Source organism: Camponotus vicinus, unplaced genomic scaffold (assembly GCF_025532165.1).
Source record: "Camponotus vicinus isolate PSW18456_S1 unplaced genomic scaffold, iyCamVici1.0 SCAF_1, whole genome shotgun sequence".
Lineage (NCBI taxonomy): Eukaryota > Metazoa > Arthropoda > Insecta > Hymenoptera > Formicidae > Camponotus > Camponotus vicinus.
The window spans coordinates 34,514,290-34,530,198 of NW_028141945.1; the positions used below are offsets into that span (position 1 = coordinate 34,514,290).

The 15,909-nt window shown below is 33.0% G+C and overlaps 3 protein-coding genes across 4 annotated transcripts; all 3 read left to right on the forward strand.

Annotated features, from left to right (window-relative positions):
• The first annotated feature begins 10 nt into the window (after nucleotides 1-10).
• LOC145963388 (multicopper oxidase 3-like) lies at nucleotides 11-11,825 on the forward strand. Of its 2 annotated transcripts, none has more exons than XM_083085287.1 (10): nucleotides 11-498; nucleotides 733-826; nucleotides 2,247-2,358; nucleotides 2,606-2,816; nucleotides 3,539-3,705; nucleotides 3,908-4,085; nucleotides 10,110-10,505; nucleotides 10,732-10,953; nucleotides 11,098-11,316; nucleotides 11,395-11,825. In XM_083085287.1, the coding sequence occupies exons 1-10, from the start codon at nucleotides 426-428 to the stop codon at nucleotides 11,562-11,564; spliced, it is 1,842 nt and encodes a 613-aa protein (XP_082941413.1). In that variant the 5' UTR covers nucleotides 11-425; the 3' UTR covers nucleotides 11,565-11,825. The 2 variants fall into 2 exon arrangements, with proteins under 2 accessions (XP_082941413.1, XP_082941423.1); XM_083085297.1 differs by having other exon boundaries at nucleotides 2,250-2,358.
• On the forward strand, nucleotides 5,211-10,098 carry LOC145963424 (uncharacterized). Its single transcript, XM_083085350.1, has 2 exons — nucleotides 5,211-6,028; nucleotides 7,210-10,098. Exons 1-2 carry the CDS (start codon nucleotides 5,639-5,641, stop codon nucleotides 7,684-7,686), a joined length of 867 nt encoding a protein of 288 aa, XP_082941476.1. The 5' UTR covers nucleotides 5,211-5,638; the 3' UTR covers nucleotides 7,687-10,098.
• A 311-nt stretch (nucleotides 11,826-12,136) lies between the features above and the next one.
• Incenp (Inner centromere protein) lies at nucleotides 12,137-15,900 on the forward strand. The gene is made up of 7 exons (XM_083085249.1): nucleotides 12,137-12,842; nucleotides 12,946-13,992; nucleotides 14,125-14,295; nucleotides 14,407-14,600; nucleotides 14,675-15,053; nucleotides 15,153-15,282; nucleotides 15,401-15,900. The coding sequence occupies exons 1-7, from the start codon at nucleotides 12,393-12,395 to the stop codon at nucleotides 15,592-15,594; spliced, it is 2,565 nt and encodes an 854-aa protein (XP_082941375.1). The 5' UTR covers nucleotides 12,137-12,392; the 3' UTR covers nucleotides 15,595-15,900.
• The last annotated feature ends 9 nt before the right edge of the window (nucleotides 15,901-15,909 follow it).

Sequence of the window (15,909 nt, forward strand, 5' to 3'; positions counted from 1 at the left end):
AATTTATGTATGTTTATATATGTAAATATGAATGTGTGTGATTCCCTTTTTTTGTTAGTTTTCAATATATTCAATAGCCTTTTTTGTTAGCTTTCAATTGTTTCTTTTCTGAAGAAAAAAATATTTCTTTTTTTCATTCTTTTGTAGGAATAATAATGCTTCTTCAATTATAAAAGTAATGAAACTGCATTTATGTAAATATCGTATAAAATGTATCTTTGTGATAAAAAGAAAGTCTTTTCTCAAGATGTAGTATTCCAATATAGCTTTCTTTCACTCACTCTTGCAATCTCTAACAGCAGTTCGAAAATTGTTCACTTCCTGAATCAGTCGGTCGGTTGTTGGCTTAGATCCGTGCAGAATCGTTCAAGCCGTATGTACGTAGACGTGCTTGGTATGGTACAACTCAGGTATTCTGGGCAATCATGTATTTTCGCTATTCGATAGTTTTGATATTCGTTTCTTGTCCGATTTCGGTTTTGTGTTGTGGAACATCTGGTGAGTGAAACATTTTACGACAACGTATATTATTTTCGCTGATTGTGTGTCTTGTAAAAGCAGTGTATATCTTCGGAAAAATTTACTGTTTTGTGTCATTATATTCCTATGCACGCGAAGTGGTACATTTAATAAAGTTAATTTGATGATTAATATATCTCTTTCGATTAATGAAATTTTTATTTAATACAAATGTTTAAATGAGTACACAATTTTCTCATTTTCAAAAATCAGATCATGAATGCGTGCGTCCTTGTTCCGGCGAAATGTCTTCGAAAAAAACATGCGTTTATCAGTTCTTCGTCACAGAATCGCACAGCGCAGTAAGGTGAGGTGGCATTACAATTTTTATTATATTTTTAAATTAACAAATATTTAACAACATTATTATACATATGTATAAGCAAAGGGAAAGAACATTTATAAATGAGAAAAAGTTTGAAACATATAATAGTGTAAATATGATGTAATGTTATAAAAAAATATGTGATATAAAGTGAAATAAATGAAAAAAGGAGCAAGTTGAGAAGTTTTTGAATAAAGATAGTTCTGTAAATTTTTCTGAAACACATGTTTCGCAATAATAGCAAAATATTTTTCACTTTATTCGCGAATTGGAATGCAGCATTATAACGGTTAATATTCACGTTGAATGCATTCTGCACTTTGATGTGCAACAGGTTTCGTTACCACACAAAGATGTATTCCCACTTTGATATGTATGTGTTTCATACATGAACTGTACTGTAGGTTCATGTAACGGTGTTGTATATCTTGTGTAAATCCTTGCGATACGCTCTTTTAACGTGGTTAATTTCATGATTTTCTTCATAATTACTTTGAATCGATTACCGAGCTTGTTGATGTTTCAATCAAATCTACTTTTCGATTTTTTTCAACAGATCATGTGTATCATAATTGAAAATATTAAATTTAATTATTTCTGAATATGTTTGTTTATTAATTTTATGACGAAAAAATTATATATATTATCTGAAACCAAAATATCTTTCCATCTTCTTGCTATATATATATATATATATAATCTTATAATAATAATTTCTTATTATTATTTCATTTTGTAATATTTTTAAATTATTTAATTTATAAAATTCAAGATATTATCTACATGTAGAAAAAATTAATTTTATCTTATATCTCAAGAAAACAACATTTATCTCCGGAACAGTTAATTCTTGGGGAAAACATTAGAAATCACATCGACAAACACAAGTATACAATATACCTTCGCTTCGGTGGTGCTCTTTGCAGACTTTATATAGTTCTCGTAACTGAAATTTAAATGCGAGATAGGTATTGCATTGCACGTCACGTAGCGGTAAACAGGCGAACTATTGATTTAGCCGGAAAAATATCGTTTTGTCAAAAAGCTAACCTGAAAATTTTTGTCATCTTTTCATTTTTTTGCGCTATTTGGGTAATGTATTAACTCTTTTACCTTGAGATTGCTCTTTTACCTTCCTATTTTCTCTTATTCTAATTATATTATATTTTTTTTACCCGATCCTATCATATTCTATTAATGTAAATTGTATCAGATATGAAATTTTATAAAAACTACAGTTAAAAAGATTTTGATGTTTTTATTTATCTAATAAAAGTAAGAAATAGGCTATAGAAAATTTCATTGAATAAATATTTCGCGAAAAAATTTCAATATAATTCGTAAAAAAAGAAATCAAGAACAACCATCAGCATCATATCTAATATATTTTTAATGTAAATAGTAGTTCCTGTGACAAAATCGAGGACAAGGATGAGATTTCCACGTGTACAAATATTATCACGCCAAAGAGCTTTTTGACAATTAACGGAAGAAGTCCGGGACCAGCTATACAAGTAAATATGAGTACGATTTTCTTGCACTATAAAGTATTTTTTTCTACGAATATCGACAAAGTTTCTGTGTTTAGTATATTCGATATACATTGTATATTCCCTTGAAATAGTATTAATTATTATAGTTATTATATCTTTTTTTAATATAATCAATATTAATGATTAATTAGTATCGGTAGAAAAAATATGTATGCAACTTGTAAGAAAATTTCTCTCAAACAGTATATACATATATTTTGTACAATAGGTTTGTCTCGGTGACACAATAGAAGTTCTTATTTACAACAAATTAAAAAGCGGCGAGTTGACTTTCCACTGGCATGGAATCCGACAAAAAGATTTTAATTATATGGACGGTGTGTCTATGATAACGCAATGTCCTATTTTACCCTACAATGGTTTTCGTTATAAAATAAATCCCAAGAGTACAGGAACATATTTCTACCACGCTCACTCAGGTACGATGCAGACAATTATGCAGGTGATGATGCAGACAATTATATATATCACATATATATTTTTTTTCTCGCGTAAATATATTAATATACACGTTGTAATGTTTATCGAACTTTTATCTGTAAATGTGAATGCTACGTGAAATTATTACATGATTCGTATTAGCAAAAAGAATGGTGAAGGAAAATTCAGGTCGAAAGGAAAATTCTGCGCAAACTCGGTTGTAATTTTGAATCGACTCGCTCGATTTTGACTCCAGTCTACATCGTAGAACGTAGTTGCTCTATCCGGCGCTCACATCAAGAATAACAAGATCAATAATATCCGTAGACTCGAGCAAGAACCGGCTCGAGGGCAAGAACTCTTCTCATTGTTTCTTTATTACAAATAAAAGTCGCGTACGGTTTTTGTATAACTCCATATTCTTTTTAAATATATCGCGCTCAAAAAAAATATCGTGACTCGTCCAAGATCGTCTCGTGGGAAGAGTTTCGACAACAAAAAGGATATAGGACAGGATACCAGATATAATTGACGCGATATGGCAAGTGATCCAGTCCAGTCTAGTCTCCGTGATATTTCCTTCCTTTGCAAAAGAGCCTTTTCACGATTCCCGTTTAAATCCGAAGAACGCTGTGCCTTGAGACTCACGTAGAATTCTATAGCGCGAGTTCAAAAGAGTCGTCAGTGAGAAAAATAAAATTGAGGGGGGGGGGATCTTTAGTCTCGCAGCAGGGAGACGGAGTGTACGGGTCGTTGACAGTTCGAGGACCACGTGATAATGCTAGTCTGGAAAGGATACTTGTATTGTCATCAAGGTCATCAACTCCACTGACACATCAAACACTCCTATATCCACCTACACCGGATAAGATCCTCGTAAATGGTCAGGTATATATACTCTCCACCATTATCATTATTAAAAAAGAATTCGCTCGTTTTTTCGATTCTAACTTTGCTCTGTCGGAATGTTTTAAAATAATTATAAACAGCATATGTGTTGTCTGCGATCGATATAATAATTTAGATTATGAAATAAAAATGTGCTATGAGAAGGATTTATATCTCGAGATGTACTTTGGGATTTTTACAGGTACGAGAGGTATTTGTGCGAGTGAGGCATGGATTTTCCTATTTATTACGTCTCATTAATGCCAATGTTTACAACTGTCCCATTTTACTATCCGCCCATGGACACTCGCTCCAAGTACTGGCTGCTGATGGCAACCCTGTACAATCGATGACCGGCACGCATGTCGTTTTATTCCCAGGTAGGTTTTATATCCTGTGTTGTTCTCCAACATTATATCCAAACGTTCTCCATAATACGGTTTCAAGTCGGTATGGAAATGATCCCTGTTTCTTTATTAATATAATGCAAAATTGCATCGCGCTTGAATTTAACAAATTTTAGTTATGAACCTTAATATAGTAAATCTCTTTTATGATTTCATATATAATATATAATTGTTTCATTACAATCGTCAATGTATACGCCAATAATATACTCGAGCGATTAAATTTTATCTTTCAATTTAGATAATTTATAAAACTATTGTAATATTCAATTAATGCACGTATATATTGTATATATTGCACGTGCTATACAAATGTTTGTGCTAGACTTCAAAATATAAAATGTCATGTCTACATTCTATAATGAAATTAAAACGTACTATTATATATAATAAATAAATAGACAATATGCAAGTAGTATCGTGATATAAAATGCATTCTACAAATCAATAAATATACAATCGAACTTTATCGATTATAACATATAAAAATTGCGTTATATAAATATAAGTTTTACGAGCACGATATCTGTATGATATACTAGTAATTAATGCGAGAAATGGAGCATCATGTACGAGAAAAAGAAAGAGAAATACATCAATGTGGAGTCGAGCATACATATCTTCGTGTGTGTATGTGTGTGTGTGTGTGTGTGTGTGTGCGCGCGCGCGCGCGTGTGTGTACATACATATGCATATTGCTCTATCTCTCTCTATCTCTGATTCCGATCAATCTTTTGCATACATACTCCATGAATGCACTCGTTTGTTTCATATATTTGGCTGCACCGAAAAAGATAACGATAATCATAAAAAAAACAGGTTTCAGAGATATTTAGAACTATAACGTAAACAAAGTAGATTTAACTTCATTTATGACTAATCACAGATAGCTGGAGATAATAAATAATGATGTGAGATAAAAGATATTCGCAATAATTCGAGGATGTGTACTTGATGTATCATTACTATTTAACTCTTAACACGACTTCTAGTGCTCCGATGTTTTCACGCTTCAAGATTTAACGGAGCAAACAAAGAAAAGGATCCTAAGGGGTCGACGAGAAGAGAGAGCGGTACAGAGGGGCATCCGTAACAGCGAGAGAGGGAGATTTTCTCCCCTTCTGCCCCTTTCTCGCATTCTCTTCCTCTTTCTCTCTCTTTCATAACACAACGCTTGTATAAGAGCGACGTGGATGGTGAATCGCGGGAGGCGAGGCAATAGGAACGGACGACATTCGCGCAGACTCGGGCATCTTCGTGCTCTCGCCAGGATTTCCGTAAAGAGAAATAAAGAAAGCAAGGTGGCCAAGCGCGCGTGAGCCCCGCGCAAAAATCATTAAAACGCGTGCTCGTTTCGCGGCTGCGGCTTTCGTCGTGTTGATTCTGTCCCGCAATTTATTAGCGGGCAACCGCCACCTCCGGTTGCCACCTCCGATCACCGCGCGCGTCTCTCGTTCACCCGCGCGCGCGTTTTCGCGCGCCGGAAACGCCGCGGAACACTTGAGGGACACATCGCGTATCTTTACATGTACAGCCACGGGACCCTCTGGGAAGATCTGGGCGCATCTAGCGGGACGCGCATCGGCATGGAATGGACACGCGACAAGACCCTGGAGCTACTCCGCGAGTACCAACAACGACGTGTTCTCTGGGATTGGAACGCCCGGGGTTATCGGGACCGCGCGAAGCGCAAGCGGGCAATCCAGGAGCTCGCCGAGATCCTCCGCTGCAACACCCTCGAAGTTGAAAAGAAGATTACCAATCTCAAGTGCCAGTATTCCCGGGAGGTGCACAAAATTCAGAATAGCCGCAACATTGCCACCGGCCCGGACGACGTATACGTCTCCAAGTGGTTCGCTTTCAAGGCTATGCAGTTTCTGCAATTTGGCACGCGTAGATATAGCAAGCGAAAGAAGGTAGGCGGAAGAGAAGAATATCTCTCTCTTTCTCTCGCATTCGTGATCTGTGCGCAAATGATTTTTGAGGATTTTACCGACAATTCTTATGACAGAAGACAGATGGAAACAGCTGATATTATTATAGAATCACCGTGATTTATTTTGTGTAAAGTTGTATGAGTTCTAAAATCATAATATAAAATTGTATGAGTTCTAAAATCATAATATAAAGTTGTATGAGTTCTAAAATCATAATATATATACACACATACATCTATATATATTCAGTTATATTCTGTTTAAAAGAGAGAAAGACAGAGAACATACAACAATTATATATTAGCCTGAAAGAGTTATGCATGTTTGTTTAGAAATTTTTCAATGAAGACGAATTAATTTTCTTTTAGTTGTGGCAAATAATTTGCAATCTTTTCTCAATTAATCGCTAGTTAATTCAAATTTTCTAAATGTAATTTTTGTTTTTGATTTTTAAAAACATCGTGTATGATTTGCGATTATTGACGTGTAGAATTTTTTATTCAACTAATAGGATATAATGAGTACAATTCTCGTTCTAAAGAAAAAAATAGCGCGATGCATCGCTGATCGAGATAATGACTTCATTGACTCGTAGCGACATATAATCATCCGCTTCCCAGCGAAAGTTTGAGTCGATTTTTGTTTATGTCCGGCTTGATCCGTTTTGTGGTTCATTTAATTTCGATTTAGCTATGTTTAATTTCGACGCACGCACGGAAGATCAATAATAATAACGCGCAACATTTTTATGCGCCAACATCGACAACACGAAGATGATGGATCTTAAGTAACTCTTCTCTATTTGATATTCGAAAGTCATTGTATTTTCCTAAGAAGACAGTTACGATTTTTATAATGTTATAATTGAATTGTAATAAATGTTTTCTACGCTATAATAATTATCGTAATAGCAATGTAACTCCCACGTTTTATGCGAGGAAAAATAAATGCACGTGAAAGTTTCAACAGCGGTCTTTGGAGATTAACGCGTGAGATTAAATTCGAGTCGTGCGAATGCGGCATTAATTAAATTCTAAACTTTCATTATCTAAATATAATAAATAATTAAAGAAAATTACAAGAGAGTGTAAAGCGTTCTTTCTGTCGCTATTGTCAGAACGCGATAAAATTCCTGATCCAGCTTGATCCCCTTTTCACAGAAAATCGAGGAAGGATCGAAACTACAGGAAGAATACATTGTGAGTGACATCGATCCGGAAAGCATAGCGTTCATGGACAGCAATGAAGAGACAAATGGCTCCGGTACTGGTTCCTTCAACGCTTCGCTGAGCGAGGACGCCGAGGAGTCCTCGTGGTCCAGTCTAAAAGCGATGGAATTGTACAATTACTCTTTGCCAAGCCATGACAGTTTGCCGATCAATCTCGACGAGGTCGAACGGATAAAACTCGAGGTCGAACAGGTGAAACTCGAGGTCGAAGAGGTGAAACTCGAGGTCGGCGAAACAGATGAGAAGGTACGGAGAAAGACGAAGGAGGAGTTTGCCAAGTTCGGTGAAAGTATCGCCCTGCAGCTCGCTGAGATTCCTGACTCGTACTCAAGATCGGTTGCCAAGCTTAGGATCAATCAGATCCTCTTCGAGGCGGAGATCGGAGTTTACGCGCAAATACGTCGCTAATGAGCCGGTTGTAATGGAAGAAACCATCGACACAGGAAGATAACGCGCGACACTCATCGTAATTCGTAGCATTTCGTTAGCTGACATCGCTATATCGAATTATCAATTAGCGAGACTCGCTCTTGTCTGAGTAGGCTTCGATATTAAAAGAAAGACGTTAGCTGAATGAAAAAATCATTCTATAAGAAAGACTATAAGAATAGAGTGTGCCGCGGTGAAATAACTATCCCTTTTCCGCTTTCATATATTCCACGTATTCCGCTTTCAAGCCTCCAAAAATTACAAGCTATAATTTTTAAATAGAAAAAGAGAAAAGAGGCAGTGAGAGATAGAATTTAAATTATTTTAAATATTACGCATCTCTCTTAAATTCGCACAGAGAAATCAAATGTGATTATCGCGTATAACGTAGAAGCTAGTGCGAATGCTTTTAATTTTCATAATCACATTGCCACAGCTATTTTATTATTAATCGATTTAAATGATTCTAAAGACTGAGTCAATCAAGATTTTATAATGGCAATTTTTTTGTAAATATTTCGACGAGATACGTCGATATTCAATAGATTGTTCTTTGAAACTAAGCAACCTTCTAAGTTAAGCACAAGTATATACACAAAATTTCTATTTTTTTCATTCGATTTTGCAAATAAAATGTAAAAAAAATTAGTATTAAATAATGTGTTTTTGTTTTTAATTAGATTCGGCTTGCTCGCATTGTCTACATTAACTTTAATTAATTTAAATTTTACTTTTAATAATAATGCAATGATAATGCGAGAAGAATGCAATACAATTCAGAATAATTAGCAGAAAAAAATTCATATTTCTTATATTTTTTTCAATTTTTGAGAAAAGTCCTGATAATATGACCGAGATGCGAATCGATATGAGGTATTTTTATTTGTAATCATCGCCATATAATGCATTATTGTATAACACGCATGCAATTGCTATAACTTTTTATAAACAAATATTAAATGTCGATACATCGATATAGATCAATAAATGTAGTTATTCTTCCTTAGTAATTAAGATTTAAATATTCATGATAATCGAGTCGAGAATATGATAGCGGTGATTACAATGATTGATCTAGAATGCAATTTTATTCTGATAAATACTTTTATCAATCTTACATCTAAATACTGAAGTGAATTATTATACTAGCGAGTTAAACGTGTCTCCTAATAATATCTCCTAATAATATCTCTGTGTATTGCCATTTCATTATTTAAAATACTAAAATACTAAATCCCATTGAACTGCCCAACATATCCTCATTAATCATCTTGAAATGTTTACGCGAAATAAACAAATTAAATGTGCTCATATGTTTAATAATAAGCATATAGCATCTATTGGTTGAAGTCCGTCAAAGATTAATAGCGAGTAAGTTGTAAAAATTTATTAATATAAATGTAATGTTATGCCCGTGTCTGACGGTAAAGCTTTTGAAGGATTCTCCACTTAGAAGATTGGAATTTATGCGTCAGATAAAAACCTTTTTTTCACAAAATATATTTTAGTAAAGATAATAGAAAATTTTGGCTTATTTGTATATTTTAAAATTTTCAATGCGTCATTATAGGCTGATTTTTCAAACAATCGATTGATATATATATATATATATATTTTATATATTCTTTTTTTATATATTCTTCATTATATATATTTATTTTTTAATAAGAAAAGGGATGCAGTGACTCTGATGTCACGTACCGTATTCTATTTCTTATTTTATATCTTACAATATTAATATTTTATATCTTACAATATTACACTGACTCGACTCTTTCTCGCTAATCATCCGTACATTTGATCATGTTTCTTAGGAACTTAACTATAAGCTTTTTTTTGGTTTATCACAACTCATTTAGAACAATCATTTATAACATTTAATATATATATTGTTGAATTATACGACAGTACATACAAAAAAATCAAAAGTAAAATTTATGACAAGTAATTTAATGAAACTAAATAATTTAAAATCCAAAAGAGAATTCATTAAAATGTATAAACTCAATAGCAGCCTTGTATGTATACGACTGTCTTTTTCTTCTAGCGTAATTTAAATGAATTCAATGTATGTCAATGCGTTTTTCTTCTAAAAAGATCTTTAATAATTATCTAGATAAATATTTTATAAAAATTTTATTATATTCGTTGAAATTTGTACACTTTTGTTCAATAAAAATTATAGCATTAATGTTATTATCGTCGTTAATATTGCTTCTTTGATGTTCATAATTATTCTTTAAGATTCACTGTGTTTTGATAGAAAATGTAAATTGTAATTAATTAATTATATTCAATGAAATTCTCGTTAAGAAAAAAAAATAATTTTATATTAATCATACATGAAATAAAGCGCAAAGAATTATATAGTGTATAAATTACAGCATTAAATTTCTTTTCAGGCGAAAGACTTGACTGTATTCTAAATGCGGAGCAGACGATCGGCAAGTATGCCTTCGACATTCAGGGTCTTCAAGATTGTCGTAGTTTGCGTCACGAGGCATATATTTTTTACGAGAATACCAGATTGGATTCATATACGATAAAGACTACTGGTGACAGCCTCAATGAACAAGCATTTAAGATAATTGAAAATGGTCATCATTGTCATAGAATATCGAAAAATATCATTTGTTCATTGGATCTGAAGAATACAAAATTATCGCAATTGGAAGAAAAAGCGGATGAAACAATTTATGTGCCTTTCGACACGAATATTTTTTCACTCGTTACAGATGAGATGACAGACAATTCTTACAATATTTATAAAACATTGAAACACTATCCAGCTTATTTGAGTAAGGAAATTTTTATATCTTGTATTTCTTAAAATTAAAATTTTGCTCATTTAATGACGTAACATTTTCTTTACTCGTTAAATCATTATTAAAAAGAGGAATTATAAAATAAATATAATCGTATTGTGTATATATACAGGAACAGGAATGCCTTATTGGCGTTTATATTTTTCTTCTAGAAAGATATAACATTTTCATCATTATCACGTATCAAGGAAAATTTCAGGCTTAGAGAAAGGCGCGAGGAAGGTATCGCAGATTAATGGCATGTCTTTCAAGTATCCATCATCTCCGTTATTATCGCAACCGGAAAATACTCTGGAAGAGTCGATTTGCACCCTTGATAAACGTTCTAGCAATTGCGCCGATACGCCATTGTTTTGCGAATGTCTGCAAATAGTTCAAGTTTCACCACGGAAAACAGTCGAGATTATATTAATAGACGAAGGTAATATACTACCGTGCTCTGCGAGATAATTGACATTCTTTTTTTTTTCGTAAAAAATCACTTTAATATAAATATATAAATTGCTTCTTAGATTAAAATTTTTTTAGAATAAAGCCAATCGTATATAGATCATATTTTCCCCAGGTGTTGGAGGCGACGTATCCCATACGTTTCATCTACACGGTTATAATGTTAGTATCGTAGGCCAAGAGAGTTTCGAACGACCTATTACCAAAGATGAAATTATATCCTTGGATCGTGATAGGAAAATTCATCGAAATCTTGTGAATCCAGTACGAAAAGATACTTTTGTCGTACCGAACAAGGGCTATGTTATTCTTCGTTTTTATACCGACAATTTAGGTATAAATTATACATCTCTTACGTACATATCATGTACATAAATCTATGCGTAACAATTTTAATTTTTGTATTTTTCAGGCTATTGGTTATGGGAAGCGAGAAGTACTGCTATACACCCTCAATTACTCGGGTCTGGAATGCAATTCGTAATGAAAGTGGGATTTGATCGAAATTTGCTTCTTGTGCCGATCGACTTTCCTAGTTGCGGCAATTACAAAGGCATGAAGTTTGTAATCGAGAACTCATAGATATTTTTAATATTTTCCTATATGTAGCACTATATGACACATAAAATATCACATATAGTACATCAAATATAATCTTTGAGTTAGAGGAAGATTGCCCGATATATACCGGACATCTCATTATCGGGCAGAATATATTGAATATATTGATTGAAAATAAATTTGTTGTATAAACATGTAATTTCGTCCTATAAAATGTACTAATATAACTAAATTTAATAATAACTAAATTTGCTACACAGAATGTTAATTCACTCAATAAATATTCTTTTTTTAAAAATTATTAATAATCCTAAAAAATAAAATCGAAAAATAATGAATCATTTTTCTCTGCGAGGTATTTAACAGAGGAGGATTTATCGAATAAAGTTCATATAATCAATGTAATTCATTAGACAAACATGTTTGTAAGCTACGCGGCTAGTAATATGTATAGTTATTTGATGATAAATTTAGGGCGCGCATATGACACATGTCAATTTAATGAACGATGCTGATTGGATGAATCATATTCGAGAGCAACCGAAACACGAACATACCGCGATTGAAGGCGGATATAGATGTCGCTCCAACGGTCCTGGTTCTGATTCAAATCAAATAGAAAAGTCGTTACCTTTTCCTTCGGTTGGAGATCCTGGACGAGTCTTGGACGAGCCCGCCAAGAAGTGACGCGCGCTCAATGTGTAACACGTTTGGCTTTCGGTTCCGTGTCCGAGTACGCGTTATGTTGCCGAAATTTGTGCTGTCGGGATAAAAATTACATTTGACATCAGTGTTTTCGAGTTTGAAACTTGACACTTGACTCGAGAACAATTCCATTCTTACTCTCTCATGATGAACATCAAATCGAAGGATGAGATCCGAGATATAATTACGAAGGATCTTTTAAGTGTTTACAATCGTGGCGTGGAACTACAAAAGCATCTCGATGAGAATTTCGATGACAGTTTGGCTTATTTTCGAGCATTGGTTTCTCAATGGTCAGAACCTTCATCTGGCCCGCTTGTCGCTAAGACCCCAAAGATAACGCGGAAGAGAGCAGTTCAACGTATTGAAACAATACCAGAAGATGAGGTATTTCACCAAGACAATATTTCCTCAGCGGATTCTCTTCAGTCTATTAATGAACAAAAGCAAGAAACAAGCGAGGAGATAGCAAGTGCTAGAGTAAAGAGAAGTGCATCAAAAAGAGCAGCAGATAATATCAAAAAACAATATTCCATTACTCTCACTGGAAAACTAAGACAACCTGATGAAAATGAGACTGTCTCTACAAAGAAGGTAATAGTAATATTTTTTATATTTTTGTGTGCATGAATACTAAATTATATATAAAAAATTGTATATATATATATTATGGATATATATTTTATGGATTTTATAGACAAAGAGAGAAAGTCAAGTCAAGAGAAAAAAATCTGTGAGTAGTTCTGATGAAGAGGATACTAAGAGTAGTTCTAAGTATAGTAAAATAGATGATAATTTAACGGAAACAAAAAAACCTACAAGGAGGCTAACAAGGAAAAAATCTGAACAAGTTGTTCAACGACAACCTATTGTGGCTCTTACAAAAATTGAACAGATTGAAAAAATTGAAGAAAAGAATATTTCTGAATCATCAAGATCAGTGCGTTCTAGCAGATCAAGTTCAAAAACATCTCAGAGAAAAGAAGTAAATGAAGTTGATAATGCAACATTAAATACAGATGATATTGAGGAAGCATCTATGTATGAAGATGCAATTGGAAAACCTATTCCAGTTATGAATTCAACTATGAAGTCTAGTTCTTTTCTGCCTGGAAAAGTATTGGACACTACTGTGGTATTAGGACGTTTGTCACAACCGAAATTAAATGAAACGGTAGTAATACAAAAGCCACAAAATGCAAAAACTAGACAATCAGAAGAAAGAACAAGTATGAGGAATAACTTACAATCAAATGAGCAAAATATACAATATAACAATTATAATGAATTAATGACGGATGATGAATCATCACCTGAATTAAAGAAACAAAAGAAGCAGAATACTAAGGAAAAAAAATATATGATATCAACATCTAGCGAGGATGAAATTCCTAATACACCAATGAAAACACTTTTTAAAAACATGATTACATCCACAGTCGCGCACGAAACTAAACTTGCATACAAATCGAGTGCATTATTTAGTCCTTATGCAAAAGAGTCTGTAAAGAAGCGTGTTGAAGCTTTTGAGCAAGCAGTAATGTATAGTCCCAAGTCAGTCGATGTAGACATCCCAACTAGAGTAACTAGAACAAAAACTCGTGCAATGGTTGCTGCAGAGACTGAGGCTGAAATGAGAAATGCAGAGAAAAATGTTGCACAAATGTTAGCTCGTAAGTCTCTTGCAAAAGCAAAGAGAATTTCATTAGCAAAACAAAAGAAAGGCAATGAAGAATTTAAAGAGGTAAAAACATACATCTATATTTAATTTTATCTTATAATTATTTATATTACTTAATTTCAATTTACATTATGACCCATTTTGTCTAGCATTTGTCACTGATATATTCCATTAATAATGAATTTTTTCTTTCAGAATACGGAACAAATGCCAGAACAAATTGTTAAATCATTGCTGAATGATAAACCAAATCTAAAGCAAACTCAACTGCAAAAAGTGACACCTTTAAGCAAGACAAAAATAATCCAGCCTTTAATGTCTGGGAATCGTATTCACACTCCTTCACATGCTCAGAATCTTTTAAATGTGAGACTAGTTTTCAATTCTATTTGGAATTACACTAAAATATTTATCATTTACACATAGACATTATATACATTTTACATATAGACTTATATACATATATTTTGATTTTAGTATCCAAAAACATTAACTGCTTCTCGTACGAATATTGTTAGTAACATCGATTCCTTTATTCAACCTCCAAAAAGTATTAGTAAAGCCAATTCAATAGAGAAATTAGAAAAATTAGAGGATAAAAGACGGCACGAGGAAGATGCGAGAAAGAAGAGAGAGGAAACCTTGAGATTACTTACAGAAGAAAAGAAAAGGTATATAAGAATTTTGTAATGCAAGAAATATAATACAATTGTTGAATTATATTTTGCGTATATTTTATATTTAGAAAGCGACAAGAGAAAGAACTCAAAAACAAATTAGCAAGAGAAGCTAAAGAAAAACAAGAATTGGAAAAACGGCAGAAAGCTGAAAAAGAAAGAGAAGAAAGGGCAAGACTAGCCCTTTTGATGCAAGAAAAGCAACGCGAAGAATTGGAGAAGAAGCGTCTTGCACAATTGCAGCGAGCGCAAGAGAAGGAAGAACGTCGTAAACTGGAAGAGCAACAAAGATTACAGAAACTGCAAGAACAAGAGGAAACGGAACGTTTGCTTGCCGAGCAAAAACGTCGAGAACAAGAAGCTGAGAAACGTAAGGAAGCGGAAGCGAGAGCCCAAGCTGCTGAGGCATTAAAACAAAAAAATCAGATGATTGCCGCTCAAGTTAAAGTGAGAACATATATTTTTTAAGTCAAAGAAGACCCTATTTATGCATTGATATAATTAAACAGTTCTATTGATATTTAATGATTTTTTGATTTTTTTTAGTATAACCAGTATAAACAAGCCAATAATAAAAATCAAGGTGTGACACATTATGTGTTGGATAGTGATCCTGATGATGATGAATCAGATGATGAAAGTAGACCGAAACATGAGATACCTTATTGGGCACAGCGTATGTATTTTTTTTTTAGTATTTTGTAAAAATTGTTTAAATAAAAATAAAATAAAATATATATATATATATATATCTATCTGGGAGAAAATTTATATATTTCTTTTTTAACTTGCAGCGCAAATCCGTAAAACGCAACTTGCGATACAACGACACATTCCGCAGGAAATTGTTTATAAATTTTTCGATACTCGTAAGTGTACGCCAAATTTAGCTGAAATGTTTACTGGTATAGATAGAAAAAAATTGGCACGTACGTCTAGTGCAATCTGGAAAACACCACCACGTTTTTCCATGATGGAAGCAGAATAAGTCATAATTAAATCTAAGGTTACTATTACATCTATGTGAAAAACATAAGGGCAAATTGTTCATTGTTATATCCTGATGTTCATAGAGTGACAATAATGTATGTATTTTTATAATTTGATAATTCATAATTTCCATTTCTTATTTATATACCAGTCATTATATATATTGTATTCGATAAAAAGAAATTAAAGCCTGTAATATTATATAGACAATGTAGCTAGTACGTAATGAATGTATCAAAATATTTTTCTATACATTTGTAAGTCACTAATCTGAATAATAATCTAAATTAATATTTTAATTCAAGCATATTAA